The sequence below is a fragment of the Mastomys coucha genome, unplaced genomic scaffold, assembly GCF_008632895.1.
Source record: "Mastomys coucha isolate ucsf_1 unplaced genomic scaffold, UCSF_Mcou_1 pScaffold12, whole genome shotgun sequence".
Classification (NCBI taxonomy): domain Eukaryota; kingdom Metazoa; phylum Chordata; class Mammalia; order Rodentia; family Muridae; genus Mastomys; species Mastomys coucha.
Window position 1 is genome coordinate 89,517,280 of NW_022196894.1, and position 15,102 is coordinate 89,532,381.

The 15,102-nt window shown below is 42.0% G+C and overlaps 1 protein-coding gene across 6 annotated transcripts in view; it reads left to right on the forward strand.

Moving 5' to 3' along the window:
- The window catches only part of Itsn1 (intersectin 1), a 183,907-nt gene that overhangs the window by 72,382 nt on the left and 96,423 nt on the right, over positions 1-15,102 (forward strand). For 5 of the 6 annotated variants that reach the window (XM_031364396.1, XM_031364398.1, XM_031364401.1 and 2 more), the window contains exons 6-10: positions 740-919; positions 2,306-2,402; positions 5,283-5,383; positions 10,598-10,661; positions 14,275-14,412. In XM_031364396.1, the coding sequence (XP_031220256.1) occupies positions 740-919; positions 2,306-2,402; positions 5,283-5,383; positions 10,598-10,661; positions 14,275-14,412 (580 nt within the window). Of the gene's footprint in view, positions 1-739; positions 920-2,305; positions 2,403-3,648; positions 3,931-5,282; positions 5,384-10,597; positions 10,662-14,274; positions 14,413-15,102 lie in introns of those variants that run through there. The other variant, XM_031364399.1, reaches the window with a different exon arrangement.

Below are 15,102 nucleotides of genomic sequence, written 5' to 3' on the forward strand. Positions count from 1 at the left end.
AACAGTTGTTTACTCGACAGCGGAAGTAGGCGCCATCTTGCCATGGCGAATGCCGGCTCCCTACAGTTGTCTTTGCATATTCTGTCATTACTGTTTTGTTTTATTTTAACAAACAAAATAGGCTGGCCTCAAACTCTCTATGTAGTGAGGATGACCTTGAATTTACTTGAATTCTCTGGATCAAAGATTATAGTTCTCTGGAGTTCTGGGATTACAAGCATGGAACTGCACACATGGTTTGTGTCCTACTGGGCCTGACCCAGACTTCCTACATAATAGGAAAACACTTTACTAACTGAGCTTCATCTCTGACCCCAGAGCTTTTCTTATTAATCCTCCTCATTAATCCTCTCCAAGTTGAGTATATAGTCGTCTTGTTATTGTTCCCTAAAAGAATAGTGTGGGTTATACAGGAAACGGTCAATACTGACAGTGGGCCGCATGAGTAAAAGAACTCAATGCCTTGTGGTTCTTGACATAAGTTTTTGTATTTTCCAACTGTTTAACTAAGGGTGTGTGTGTAAATAATTTTTTTGGTGCAGTGTTGAGTGTCGAAGCCAGATCTGTGTGTGTTAGCCAAGCAAGCACATACATGAGCTATACTCTGAATCCTCTGACCATTTTATGTGGGGATATATTGCACCAGAGACAAGATTTCCTCCTCTAGCTGTACTGGGTTAAATGTCACCGAATATTATGATGTGATTGGCTGAGTTTTGCTGGGGCTTTTTTCTTCCAGGTATTGGAGGGATTGCTAGCATGCCACCTCTCACAGCTGTTGCTCCCGTGCCAATGGGCTCCATCCCAGTTGTTGGAATGTCTCCACCCCTAGTATCTTCTGTCCCTCCAGCAGCAGTGCCTCCCCTGGCTAACGGGGCTCCTCCTGTCATACAGCCTCTGCCTGCATTTGCTCATCCTGGTATGTGCCTACATTTCACTTGTCAAATGTGGTTTTTGCCACTGTCTAGTTACAGCTAAATGGTATTTATCACAGAGGAAGGGATGGTAAATCTCTATTTGATTTCTCCTTTCCACCCAGCATATGACATGGCACATGCTAAGACTGAAAGGAAAGAAAGTAGATGCCATTGTGGAACTTGAGTTCCTCTCCAAACAGAGAAACCCAGAAGTGAAAGCCAAGAACTTAATCGCCTTCCAAGGGCCCAATAAGAGCAACAGAGATGGGCAGTATTTGAACATTCTGTGTTTTCATGAATCAGTTACTTCTGTTAACTTCCATGAATTGCTAATACCCTCCCATCCTCTGTGTATAGAATTCCACAGTAAGGAGAATCGAGCAGAGTTGAACAGGTAGAACTGGGCAGAGTGTGAAAGACAGGCAATTAAGTGGCCAAATATATTAAGCTCACGCTGTTAAACACTTGCTTAGTTGAAGGAAAGGATGTAGTTATTTTGGATCCTGGTTTAGCTAATTTCATTTTGAGACTTTATTCAAAGTCTTTTCCTATAATTAAAGCATCAACTATAAATATGGATAGCCTTGGCCTAACAAATCATAACGAATTCATAGCACAATGGGATTCTTTTTAAAAAGCTATCTGGACGTATCTGAGTAAATTCAGTAGTATCAACAGCATAAGTTTTAGCATTACAGTTGTGTCGCTATTGCTGAACATGAGCAAGTGGCACTCAGGTATGTGTGTGTGTTTCCGGTGAGCCTCTTCTGACTGTCCGTTGCAAGTCCTTCATGTACGGCTGCACATGATAGCAGCCAACATAATTCACGTAACTGTTTCAGTGGCGTGAGCAAACCCACATACTCTGTCTTGTTTTCTTTTGTGCTGTGGCAAGGTCAAGGGTGGGCGGGCTATGGCTAGGGTCTCATCAGGTCCGATGGGAATCACACAGATCCGCCCCTCCCTAGTATCACAAGTTATCTGGCCAAGACTGGGAAGCCTGTGACTTCTTGGCTGCAACATCTGGAACTAATATTTTAGTTCCTTTGATGGTAAAAGAATGTCATCTTACTTGGAACCGTACCTACAAAATATGATACTAAATGTTCAATGAAGAGTAAAATTTTCTGGATGTGAGCCTTGTGCTCAGTCGGGTGATTCTCAGCAGAGCAAATAAATCTAGGAGTGTTTTTTTGGCAAGAAGACAGAGTATGAGGGAGCAACCTTGACTCCATTCAAGAAGACAGAGTATGGGGGAGTGGCTGTGACTGGGGTAAAAGGAGGGTGGCCACTGCTTCAGAGTTATGACTCAGAGTTTAGATGTTTTAAATAAGGGACATTTTCTTACTTTTATAGAATTAAAATTATTCAATATTTTATTTTTATAGCAGCCACATTGCCAAAGAGTTCTTCCTTCAGCAGATCTGGTCCAGGGTCACAATTAAACACTAAATTACAGAAGGCACAATCATTCGATGTAGCCAGGTAAGACTGCTTGGGGTTTTTTTTTGTTTTTAAATTTATTTATTTTTTTGTATATGAGTACACTGCAGCTGTCTTCACACACACCAGAAGAGAGAATCAGATCCCTTTATAGATGGTTGTGAGCCAGTATGTGGTTGCTGGGAGTTGAACTCAGGTCCTCTGGAAGAGGAGACAGTGTTCTTAACTGCTGAGCCATCTCTCCAGCAAGACTGCTTGTTTTTAATGAAGTTACTTAAAGCCTTATTTGATTTTCTTTAAATGAATTTTGTCCATCTTAATTTTCTTAAAGATTTATTTTATGGTTTTGCCTGCTTGTACCTATATGTATATGTGTGTGTGTGTGTGTGTGTGTGTGTGTGTGTGTGTGTGTGTGTGTGTACCACATTCCTGATGCCCATGAAGGTCAGTAGAGGGTGTTGGATCCTCTGGAACTAAATGTACAGACGGTTATGAACCCCTGTGTTGTTGCTGGAAATCAAACTTGAGTTCTGTAAGAGCAGCAAGTGCTCCGTCTAAACCATGGACCATCTGCCCAGCCCCCATCCCTTATTTTTTCCTTGTTTAATTTTGTAGAATGTTAATAATACCTTTTAAATTTCTACATAATGTTATTATAATTCATCATTTATTTACTGTGAAGATACAGTAAATTTCTTTTACAAACAGAAATATGGTAGTACTGGCTGGGTGCACTGCTGAGAGGTAGAGAAAGCATGCCACACATGAAGAGCTGTCAGCAGCAGCACCAAAAGAGAAGCAGTTGGATGGACTAGAGCAGACTCCGGGGAGCCAGGAAAGCCAGTTAATGATGATCTTGTAGTAATCGTTTAAAAGCTTATGAACTTTTTATATGAGATTTGAGCCAGAGCTGGTCCTGCTTTGAATACTGTCACAATCTCACAGTCTGTGTGTGCCTTAGTGGGAAAACTGCAGTAACAGACTTTGATGAAATGCGTTCCCGATCACACATGTGGCTCAGGTTTGAGAGAATCTCTACAATCTCATTGCTCGTATGTGACTAGCCACATATTATCTGGCATATGTTTCTTTTACTCCCTACTATTTTCTAGGGCTGAGATTTAATCTCATATTTATGTTAAAATTCCTCCTTAACTCAAGCTGGAGTTTCATGGGTTTTTAACTTTTCTCACATGGTTTTGAATTTTGCCTTAAAATTGCTTTAAAAATGCTATGATGACTAATATTGATAGCAAAAGTTAAGGCTTTTAGATAGGTGAGTTTCTACATGGGTAATGTGAAGCTGTGATGATTTCACAATGGAGCCCCTACCTTTTAGGCAGTGTGCTCCTTTGAGCTTTCAGTCTGCTTACACACTGAGGAATGAGGTAGAAAGCTGTTGCTACATGACACTCTGGAAGAGCATCTCTGGCAACACCGTTATCTCTGCAGTGCAGGGGCAAGATAGATGATAGGCTTTAGTAAACAGGCAGGGTCTGGCCTCGGCCAGGCGTCAGTAAGACAGAATGAGAGACGTGTTGCAGAAGTACTTCCAGCAGCGTCCAGTGTGGTAAGTGTTCTCATCATGAACTTACAGGAAGTCAGGAAGATAAATCTGTCGACTCTCAGGGACTTTGCATAGTGAGTGTAACCACATGGACACCACAGATGTTAATAAATAACTAAAACTTCAGCATGTGCCTAAATCTTGATTTATTGTGTGTGACATGATTCTCTGTAAGCATGGAAGGAGATTATATATGGAGTTTTACTTATCTGCCTTTCACATGGAATGTCACCTTCCTGTCTCCATTGTGTTGAAATTATTTGATTAGACATGAGACTCTTACAAACTGTCAATGTGATACTTGTGTGGTCTCACTGTTAGCAAGGTTTCCTCAGGTCAGTGCTGTAGCACATTGGCAAGGAGACATCAGTGTTGAATTACAGTCAGGAAAGCGGAGCTCCATGACTGCTCCACTGATCTGCCAGGAATTTAAACCTCCCTGCAGGAAATATTTGACTTCATTAAGAAGTGGGTCCTGGGAACAGTAAAAGGCTCAGCTGGTAAGAGTGTTTGCCTCTAAAGCTGAGGACCTGGGTTCAATTCCCAGGACCCATGGGGTGAACAGAGAGAACCAACTCTTGCAGATTGTCTTCTGGCCTCTACACATGGGTCATGTCATGTATGCATTCTCTCTCTCTCTCTCTCTCTCTCTCTCTCTCTCTCTCTCTCTCTCTCTCTCTCTCCACACACACACACACCCCTCAGATAGATAAAGAAATGAGTATATTTTGATAATTTGTTGTAGAGAAAGGTAAGTATTTTGAAGTATACTTTTTAAAAGGCAGTTGTCAGCATTGCTTTTGAACTAAAGGAGAAATTCCTGAATGCTTAGGAAAACCTGGACAGTATATAATGCCTCAGTTCTGAGAGTATTTTCCATATGTTACTGGAACCTTTGAATTATTAAAGAATGTAGAATATGAGATGATCACCTGATTTGTTGTTTTTCTTTATACCTGGATTTAAAAAAAAAAGTTTAGCTAGGTTTTTGAAGATTTCCTTTACATGTGTTTGTGTGTATTTATGCCCTGTGAGTGTGGATGCCCTCAGAAGCCAGGAGAAGGTGGTGGAGCCCATGAGCTAGGTCACAGAGAATTGTAGGCTGTGTGACATGAGTGCTGGCAGCTGAACTCTAACTGCTGAGCCGTCTCTCCAGCCATAATTTACCTCTTGAAAGACATGTGTACTGATGTGTAGAGGCACTGTGAGTGTGGCATCGTGGCAGGACTTAACCTCAGCAGGGCCTTGGGTTTGACCCAAACCCCACCAGGAAGGAAAAGGAAACACTGCCGACCATAGAACCCCAGTGAGCTGCTCTCACAGTGCACCGCCCTCTCCCTCCTCTTTCCCCGCAGCGCCCCTCCAGCAGCAGAATGGGCTGTGCCTCAGTCATCAAGGCTGAAATACAGGCAGTTATTCAACAGCCACGACAAAACCATGAGTGGACACCTAACAGGTATTTAAGTCATTGCTTTAAGTATAGATCGCGTCTAGATACTGAGTCAAGAACGAGTATTTTCCTGATGTCTTGTCTATTTCCCCATTTCCAGGTAGGGCTCATTGTCTCTGCTCTGTTGTGTTTTCAAGTACTGGTAACTTATCCACGCTACCTTATCCCTCTCTACTTCTGGTCCTCACCCTGTCGCCTGTAGGTAAACTAGATCACAGGCCTGGAACCCTTTTGCACAGGTGAGTAGGACAGCGACAGAGAAGGAGCTGTGCGCGGGCATCCTGAGCTTCTCCAGCATGCCTCTGTAGAAGAGGCTGCTCCCTCTGTCAGGCTGGAGGCTGGATGCAGGCTAGCGGCATGGGAGGGGAGGAGCCCGCTGTCCTCATCGCTGTCCTCATCTCTTCGGATGTCACCTGTTAGATAAAAAATTCTTAGGATAAATAATATCCTAATAATATCTGAGACATATTACTCTTATCTGTCAAAAGAGCAGAGAAGCATTTCAGATACCTTCCCCAGTATCTATTGTGAGTACTTAAAACTACCAAATTTAATGTTACATAAAAAGTGTAATCTTTAATGAAGGTGAATAGAGGCCTCTCATGAATCCTGATGTCATCCATCCTGACAAGTGGACAGGGAAGGAGAGTGAGCTGACTGGGCAAGCCAGTATGGAGAGAACACAGAACAGTTCCTTCTAAGATTGGAGTCCTGTCTACTCCACTAGCATTTTATTAAGACATGATCATGGTCAACTCTGGCATGATGCCAGTCAGAAAGGTGGGAAATTACTCTTTACAGAGCTAAGCTTTACCCAGTGGCAAAGGTACCTAGTGGTGGAGGGACAAATGTCAGATAGTGACCAAAGGTACCTAGTGGCAGCTCCTGGACCAATTCTTGTGTAGCATGTGTAGGTTACACAGAACATTTTAAGTTGTGTTCTTTATACATTGCTTTGCTGTTGCTTAGATCAGAATTTTTCTTCCAGATGAGAAAAAATGATTTTTTAGAAAATGACTGGATGAGGCCTTCAGGCTACTCTACTCTTGAACCCTGTCTTGAACCACAGTAGATAAACACGCTCACCTAAAGGACCAGATAGAAAATGCTAATCAGTTCTCTACATACCACACTTTCCCGGAAGTAGCAGTGCTCAGTATTTCTAGTTAGCATAAACACACACGCACATGCTTGCACTTTTGCAGGCACTGAAAAAGTATTCGTTAGTGTCATTTTGAGAGGGTATGTTTGACAGCATGCTCCATACACACTCAGTACTTCTTAAGAACATTATTGGCTTTAATTGGTGTTGGTGTTCCGTTATGAATTGGTTTAGTATTCTTTCATGTTGGAATGTGTCTTTTATAACTGATAAAGGTATTACCTATATTCTGAAGGTATGACCTAGACATGAATATAAAGCCTTTAAAAATCTAAGATAAGAAGTAAGATTTGAAGTATTCCAGTTTGTTCCAGCAAGCATTTAAGGTGTATATTTTATCTACAAGCCAGATACTTAAGTCATTTGTATGTTTGAAAGTGAGAACACGGGGCTGGCAAGATGGCTCAGCGGGGAAGAGCACCGACTGCTCTTCGGAAGGTCATGAGTTCAAATCCCAGCAACCACTTGGTGGCTCACAACCACCCGTAATGAGATCTGACGCCCTCTTCTGGTGCATCTGAAGACAGCTACAGTGTACTTACATATAATAAATAAATAAATCTTTAAAAAAAAAAAAAAAAGAAAGTGAGAACACATACTTACAGCTTCTTCATCTGCCTCAGTAGTTTCTGCCCCAAGGTTGTACTGGTCTTGTGCTCTGTGATGGCGAGTGACGCAGAGGAGTATCTAGGTGTGCTTGTCCATCACTCATGCCTGTGCTCCCCGGCACTGACATTTTAGTCTATTAGACACGCTGATAATCCTGAAAACATAGACATAGAAAAAGACTATGCGAACTGAGCAGTTTATAATTATTTAGGGATGTTTTACGTACTTATCTAACATATACATATATATACACACATATACATATGTAACAACAATTAGGAAGAAAAGGAAGGAACACATGGTATTATAATGATATTATAATCTCAAGGTATCTAAAAATAAATTATACCAGAATGAGAAACAACAAATAAATTAGAGAGAGCGAATTCTATACAACTCTTTCAAGAATTATGCATATCCTGCAGCCTGATCCATGGCATAGCTGGCGGTAAGTGCCCATGGCTAGTGCATGTGCCATCATGTGTTCTGAATGGGTCCCCCATCATTGTTCTGCTCTGTTTTACAGATGTCATGGTGTCTTCAAGTTCTACCTCTGTAGAGTGTGTTGGGATGCAGCTGGCCCGTCTGTAGAGTGACCCTCCCTTCCCCGAGCATGTCCCAGTGACTTAGCTGACACAGCTGGCTAGACACACACTCCTTTCCTCTCACATAATCTGATCTATATGTTATCCCATGCTTTCAAACAACAAGGCCTGCAGTTCTTTGTGTAGAGTTGAAGCCTTGTGAGCTCTCCTCCATCCACGTGAGCATATCTACTGGTATCATTCTTGTTCAGATTAGGTTTAGGCTGCATGTTGATGAGCCTGAAACACATATACAAATAGTATTATAGGAACTGTGCAGGTTATAATTATCTAGGAAATTGTCACATAATATGTAACAGACATATACACACACATATGTAACAATTAAAGAGGAAAAGTAAGGGACAAATGATGTAACAATATTGAAATATCAAAAAGAATACTTACAAATAAATTATACCATGATGAAAAGCAACACACAAAACACAAATGAGACCCTTAGGTTGTGTGACTGCTGCAGTGTGAAGGTCTGTGACCCTATTAGTGCTTTCTCCTCTTCTTAGAGATGTGTTTCAGTGCTGGGTGTGTTCTGAAATGTGAGTACACTGTGTGGTAATGCATCAGTTAAGTCTCCATTGAACACAAAGCATCAGATCCATATAATTGCATCTTTTCCCATGTGTTCAGGTTCCCTCTGCAGACATGGAGACATGTAATTGAGTTTTGTGGAGTTGAGATTTCCATTGTCTCGACTTTCCTATAAGTGGCATTGTAACACCGATGCCCCACTATGTATGTGCATGTGCTGCTGCAGAGAAGTTCTGCCAGATCAAGGCTCAATTCTGGCATTCCTTAAAATCCTGTGTTAGCTGTTGGATCTATTTTGATGTTTACAACAAGAGTTCCAATTTTAGAGATAGTTGTGATCTTCCAGGGCAGGGAGCAATAAACTTTTCTGTGAGGAGTAAGGTAGTCCACATTGTAGGCTTGTCGGCCACATGTCCTCCAATAAGCAGCATGGATGTGTGTTGTTGGCTGCACAGCAGTTGCAATTCTTTCACCTTTGCCACTGTATCCCCAAAGCAGCTGGTTCTCGTCCTGAGATGAGTAGGTACAAAGGAGTTTTGTGTGCCATCATCTGCCAGCCAGTTTTTGGTTAAAATTTCTTCAATTGCAGAGGTTAGGTAACTTGTTTCACTGACATCAGGCAAAGATTGGAGTGCGAGCCTCTCGACTCCTGGGTAGATAGAGTCTGTTCTCCATAGTCACTGTGTGCTGTGTGTCTGAAGCAGATGCATGCTAGCTCTGAGTAGAGAGAGCTGTGACAAGGAGGCTGCCCTCTCAGACTTTGTTGTTTATATGGTGCAAGCAATCTGAGTAGTGTTACAGCCTAAAGTGGTCAGCAAGCCTTCTTCATTTCACTATGCCGTAACAACTTGAGACTCTTTACATCGGCCATAAAAGTTACATAATGCTTAAATACTCCCAAATATAACAGACTGCTTACCATTCATAAAAATCGCCATCTGGAAGCTGCCTTAATGTCACTGAAGCCTAGTGGACACTTGTGACGCAATTCCACAATGAAGTGTGCAGCAGTGAGGCTGAGTGTGATCTACTGAGTAGTTAGCCAAGCCTGACAGAAGTGTTAGAAGTTGACTCTTCTCTATAGGAGAGTCAAAGAGGAAAAGGGGCATTCCTGAGGTGCATCCCAGGTGAATTCAACTTAGAAAATGAGTGCTAAGAAGATATATACATCATGTGTGTTTGCATATGTATGTTAATGTGCGCTTTTCTGCCAATATGTAAGTAATAGGTAAAAATATTTCCAGTGGTAGAAATGATGAGCATCACCTGCTGGATACTGTGCATGGGTGCCCAGCTTGATGTTATGGTCCACATGGGTCCCAGATGTGCTCAGAGCCCGGTGTGAGCAGGCCTGTGAGTGAGGAGCCCCTCCCCCATCCGCAGCCATGAGGCATCTTGCTGGTTAGGATGCTCCCCTTTACTTGGGGACATCTGGCAGCCTCTGCTCCTGGCTGTGCAAGAACACATCCGCCTCTGTGTTTCACACAGATCTGAAGTTCATCCTCGGACTGCACCTTTGAGACAGTGCTACACGATGACTGTTCACCTTTCCCTGATATTGGCCCAGCACTCTAAAGCTGCTGTGGTAAAAAGTGATTAAATACTTTTTAAATCTTAGAGCGGAAAGCTATTCAGTGCCAGGAAAGGAGATGCTTATCATTATCTTCACAACAGAAAATGATTTTAAAAGGAAAGTTGAAATTCCATATGCTCAATGCATATGTAGTGACTCGGTTGCTATATGTAGCATGCTATTAGAGGACCTGCTAAGGCCTCTTCCTCTAAGAGTCTTTTACTCTTCCCTTAATTTGTGTGATGACACCTGTGATAAAATCAGCTGGTGGTATCTGAGGCAGAAGATATTCAATCTATAGGTATTAAGTCTCCATTTATAAATAAAAGGAATAATCTGCCCAAATGGGCAGTCTGTTTGAAGCTCTAGTCTTTGATTTTTTGAGACAAGGTTTCTCTGTAACAGCCTCAGTTTTCCTAGAACCCATTTTGTAGACCATGCTGTCCTGGAACTCAGAGATCCTCCTGCCTCTGCGTGCCACATGCTGGGACTAAAGGCAAGCAGGAGCACACCCAGCCTGAAGCTCTAGTCTTTGATGTACTACTCACTTCTCCCTGGTCAGCTGAATCTCACTCTGCTGTGCTCCCTGTGTCTTCCCTTCTGCCGAGCTCCATTCCTTTCCCAAAGCTCCTGGATGATTTATACAGAAAGAGTGCAGTGTTGTGGCTGCCCGGGATTGCGGGGAACCTGTGTGCAGCCTCAGGGAAGCTTTGATGACTCACCTCTGTGTCCTTTCTGGTTAGGTCCCCAGGCAAGAACTATTCTCATGCAATCAAGTTTACCCCAGGCTCAGCTGGCTTCAATATGGTAAGGAAGTACAAGTTCCTTGATTTGTAAAAAGTAGAACTTAGGGGGGATTTTCCTCTTGAGATTTGAGATTCACATCCTTATTTAGAGAGGATGGAATATGCTTAGTTTTTAGTGAGCCATGATAGTCACTGCTCTTCAATGAGAGGGATAATAACACAACAAGCCCTAAGAACTTGACAGATAGCATGACAGTTTTTTCTTTTAATAACTGATTTATTTTCATTTTATGTGCATTGGTGTTTTGCCTGCATGTATGTCTGTGTGAGAATGTCAGACCTTGAGTTCCAGACAGCTGTGAGTCGCCTTGTGGTGCTGGGATTTGGAAGAGCTATCAGTGCGCTTAACGACTGATCCATCTCTCCAGCCCCTGGCTGACAATTCTTAACCCAAGGCCAGATTCCTCTTTCCCAATGACTTCAGACAAAACCTTTGTATTGTTTTACCTATAAATACTTAAGTTTTATTCTTTAACTATAACCATTATGCCAGGAGTTCACCTAAATATTTAAGTAGTCATTCATGTCAAATTAGTTAGCTAATCTTCAAATGCCTTACATCAGCTAATAATTTTTATAGTTTTATTTGTTCAAAGGAGTGAAACAGCCTATACAATAATTAATATATGTACATTTCTTTTAATGATGATTTTATTTTGTATGTGTGTGTGTTGTCTACATATATGTCGGTGTACCAAGCACATGGCTGGTACCCTTGGAGATCAGAAGAGCTTAGTGAGAACTTTTGTTTCTTTAAAAAACAGAACTATTATGGGAATATGTTTGTTGTAGTTAGGGTTTTACAGCTATGAACAGACACCATGACCAAGGAAACTGCTATAAGAACAACATTTAATTAGGGCTAGCTTACAGTTTCAGAGGTTCAGTCCATTATCATCAAAGTGGGAGCATGGCAGCATCCAGGCAGGCATGGTACAGGAGGAGCTGAGAGTTCTACATCTTTATCTGAAGGCTGCTAAGAAGACTGGTTCTCATGTGGTTAGAGGAGGGTCTTAAAGCCCCCGCCCACAATGGTACACTTTCTCCAACGAGGCCATACCTCCTAATAGTACCATGCCCTGGACCAAGCATATTTAAACCACCACAATATTTTTCTTTTAATCCCAGGCATGGGATATGGGGCTGCTTCAGATTGTCCACAGCAGTTGACTATGATTTGCCTCATGCTCTGGCAGGGGTGTGATTTTTGCCAGCTGCAGGTACTTCCTGCCCTTGGGTGACATTCTGAATTCTAGGGACTTTTCACAGGGTATATAAATGCTAGGGTATATAAATGCTAGGGAAGGGGTGGTGGGTTATTGATTGCAGTTTGTTAAGTAGTCATATGCAAAGAAGAAACAACAAGAAGAAACTAGATATCTTGATGGCAAAGATCAAACTTGCCCCACGGAACTTGATGCCCCTGGTCAGCAGGAAGTAGTCTAACGACCACGGTGTCCGACCCCTGACTTAAACTGAGGAGTCTCTTCCCTTTTCCTCTTTTCTTTTTTTCTCTCTTATCTAGTGTTAGGGGGTTGAAAGGATATTAAAAATGTGGAGAAAGGTGGAAGAAAGAAGAACCTACAGAGTAGCAAAAGACCAGCTTCTGGGGGTAGCAGATCCCTTGGGTCCGAGGTCAGAGGTGACTGTGAGCCCCACTCTGTCTGCAGGGAACCAAACCTGGCTTCTCTGAAAGAGCAATTAGTGCTCATAACCACTGAGCCACCTCTTCTGCTCATTAATTGATATACTTTAAAATCCCCTTTAATCCCTGCATTACCCTTTCTTGTTCTCTACTTGTTCCTCAAATCTTCCCAAAAGAAATGAGGTAATTTATTGAATAGTTTCCTAAGGGCTTGACTTTGTTGTATTCCTTTGGTGGTGGTTAAGTTGTTTCTATATTTCCTGTAAAATGAAAATTTGATCTTGAGTGAGGCTTTGCAGTTTTGGCACTGTGACACTTGGGGACAATAATTATTTATTTGAGACTGTCCTGTGCATTGTACAATCTCTGGCTTCTACTCATTGGATCATCAGTAGCCAACCCAAAATGTGTGCAGCCATTAGCACGAGCCTCTTGAGGCTCTGCATCACCCTTGGGTGTAACCTCTGATCAGAGCAGATGAGAGTTTACTTGGCTCTTTGCTCTTTGAGGTAATTGATGTAGAGCGTGTACTTCCTTTGGAGTGCACACAGTGTCCCTGCTAGTGAAAATAACTTCTAATAGGCCTTGATGAGTGTGTTGCCCCAGCTAGGCAAGTTTCCTTACATTTAAATGCTAACCAAAATTATATACTTCCTTTCCTTTTTCTTCTCTTTCTTTCTTTTTTTTTTTTTTTTTTTTTTTTTTTTTTAATTTTAGAATGAGAATGATTTCTTGAGAAGCATGCCTCTTTTAGTTGTGTGTTGCTGGCTGCCTAGAAAATAGGCCTGGTCTCTACTGCTCACACCCATGACAAGCCTTGGCACAAGGTGCAGGCTGATATGGCTTCTCTACAGAAGACTGAGCTCATTGGTCCCCTCTCTTCTTCCCTTCTGTGTGGTAGAGAGTTCGCCTTTTCCTTAGAATAGACCAACTAACTACTGAGTATGCCCTGCCTATGACACATTCAGACTCCTGAGGTCTGGTCTAACCAGCAGCACCCCAGGGCCCTTTGAGGCAGGTCTCAGATGTAGCGTTTGTGCAGCTGGTTGAAAGTTTCTTAGGGTGCTGTTGTACTTTCTTCTGCTTTTCACTGATGACTGACTTCTTAAGTCGTCTGAGGCATCACTACTAGATGTTATATTTTCTTTCTCACACTAAAAAAATTACTTCACTTTTGGCGGCTCTTACTTAGCCAGTTTATGTGGAGAGTGAGAGTTTTAAATCCATTTAGTCTGGTTTACCTTAAAGTCGCGTGTGTTTTTGCCCTTCTCATGAGTAAATGTATGCTACCATCTGATTGTGATCGGAAAATCAGCTCTTTACTGCATTGGCTACTTGGGCAAGTTCATCTTTAAGCCTGATGATCATTGGATTGCTAGAAAGAGGAGGGAGAAATGTCCCCAACTCCAGAGGGGGACTGGAGAATACAAAGATCAACCCCTCAATGCATGAATGGCCTCTTCGTGGAATCTGACCACTCCCATTTTTGTAGAGGTTTTATTGTAAACAAAGACATGCCCATTCATTTATAAGTTGTCCATCACTTCTTGTCAAGGGTTAAATTTGATATGACAAGGGCTGCTCTGTTTTCTTTAGACCATGAAATAGTTTGCTGTGTGATCCTTTATTTTGTCAGCCCTTTGTCTAGCAGGTAGAATTTTAACACTACAAGAACTTGAGTATAATATGTTTTAAATGTGCTTGCAAGGATCTAAAGAGGATCATTACAATTATAGTTAGCATCTGTCTAATGCTGAAGATGTTCTGGCAGATGGTCCAGCTGTATGGATGACCTTTTATCCTTCCAGTAGTCTGAAGCAGCACTGGTTCTATAAGCTGGCACACCGAAGGATTCTTTTGGCTCAGGATCAGAGTAAGGAAATAGAACTCAGAACTCACAACTCACTGGTGAATAGTAAGATCTGTGCATTTTTGTGAACTGGATTGAATGAATTTTCTGTTGAATTAGGAATCTTTCTGACATTGATCAAGATGGAAAACTCACTGCAGAGGAATTTATCCTAGCTATGCACCTAATTGATGTTGCTATGTCTGGTCAGCCACTGCCACCTGTCCTGCCTCCAGAATACATCCCTCCTTCATTTAGGTAAAGTAACATTTTATTCTTGAGAGAATTTTGCATGGATTTCAAACTTGGCTGTTTCCTTTGCTGGCATGAAGATGAGCTCTTCATGAATTGAAGGGTTTATCTCAGTTCCCCGTTAAGCCTGTTCTTGCTCTGATCTGCTGTACTCCCTACAGCAGAAGCAATCAAGTACAAGAGCAAGGCTGTTCATGTTTGTGCCCTCCTCTTACAGAAGCTCACCAGAAATGGTAAGCTCACAGTGAAGGAGAGCCTGAATGAGTGTGTAGGAAATTGGACACCTGCAAATCACACACATTCAACAAGTAACAAAAATGCTGATAGTGTGGAAATTATTATAATCAGGAAAATAATTCTTTTTTAAAGATTTATTTATTGTTATATGTAAGTATACTGTAGCTGTGTCTTCAGATGCACCAGAAGATGCACCATTACAGATGGTTGTAAGCCACCATGTGGTTGCTGGGTTTTGAACTCAGAACCTTCAGTAAAGCAGTCAGTGCTCTTACCCGCTGAGCCATCTTGCCAGCCTAGGGAAATAAGTCTTAAAAATTATCCTGGAATAAACAGACTCAGGAGATGTCATGAATGCCCCTAAGATACAGTCAGGAAAAGCCTGCAGTCACTGTCCCTCCCCACCCCAGGAAAAGCCTGCAGTCACTGTCCCTCCCCACCCCAGGAAAAGCCTGCAGT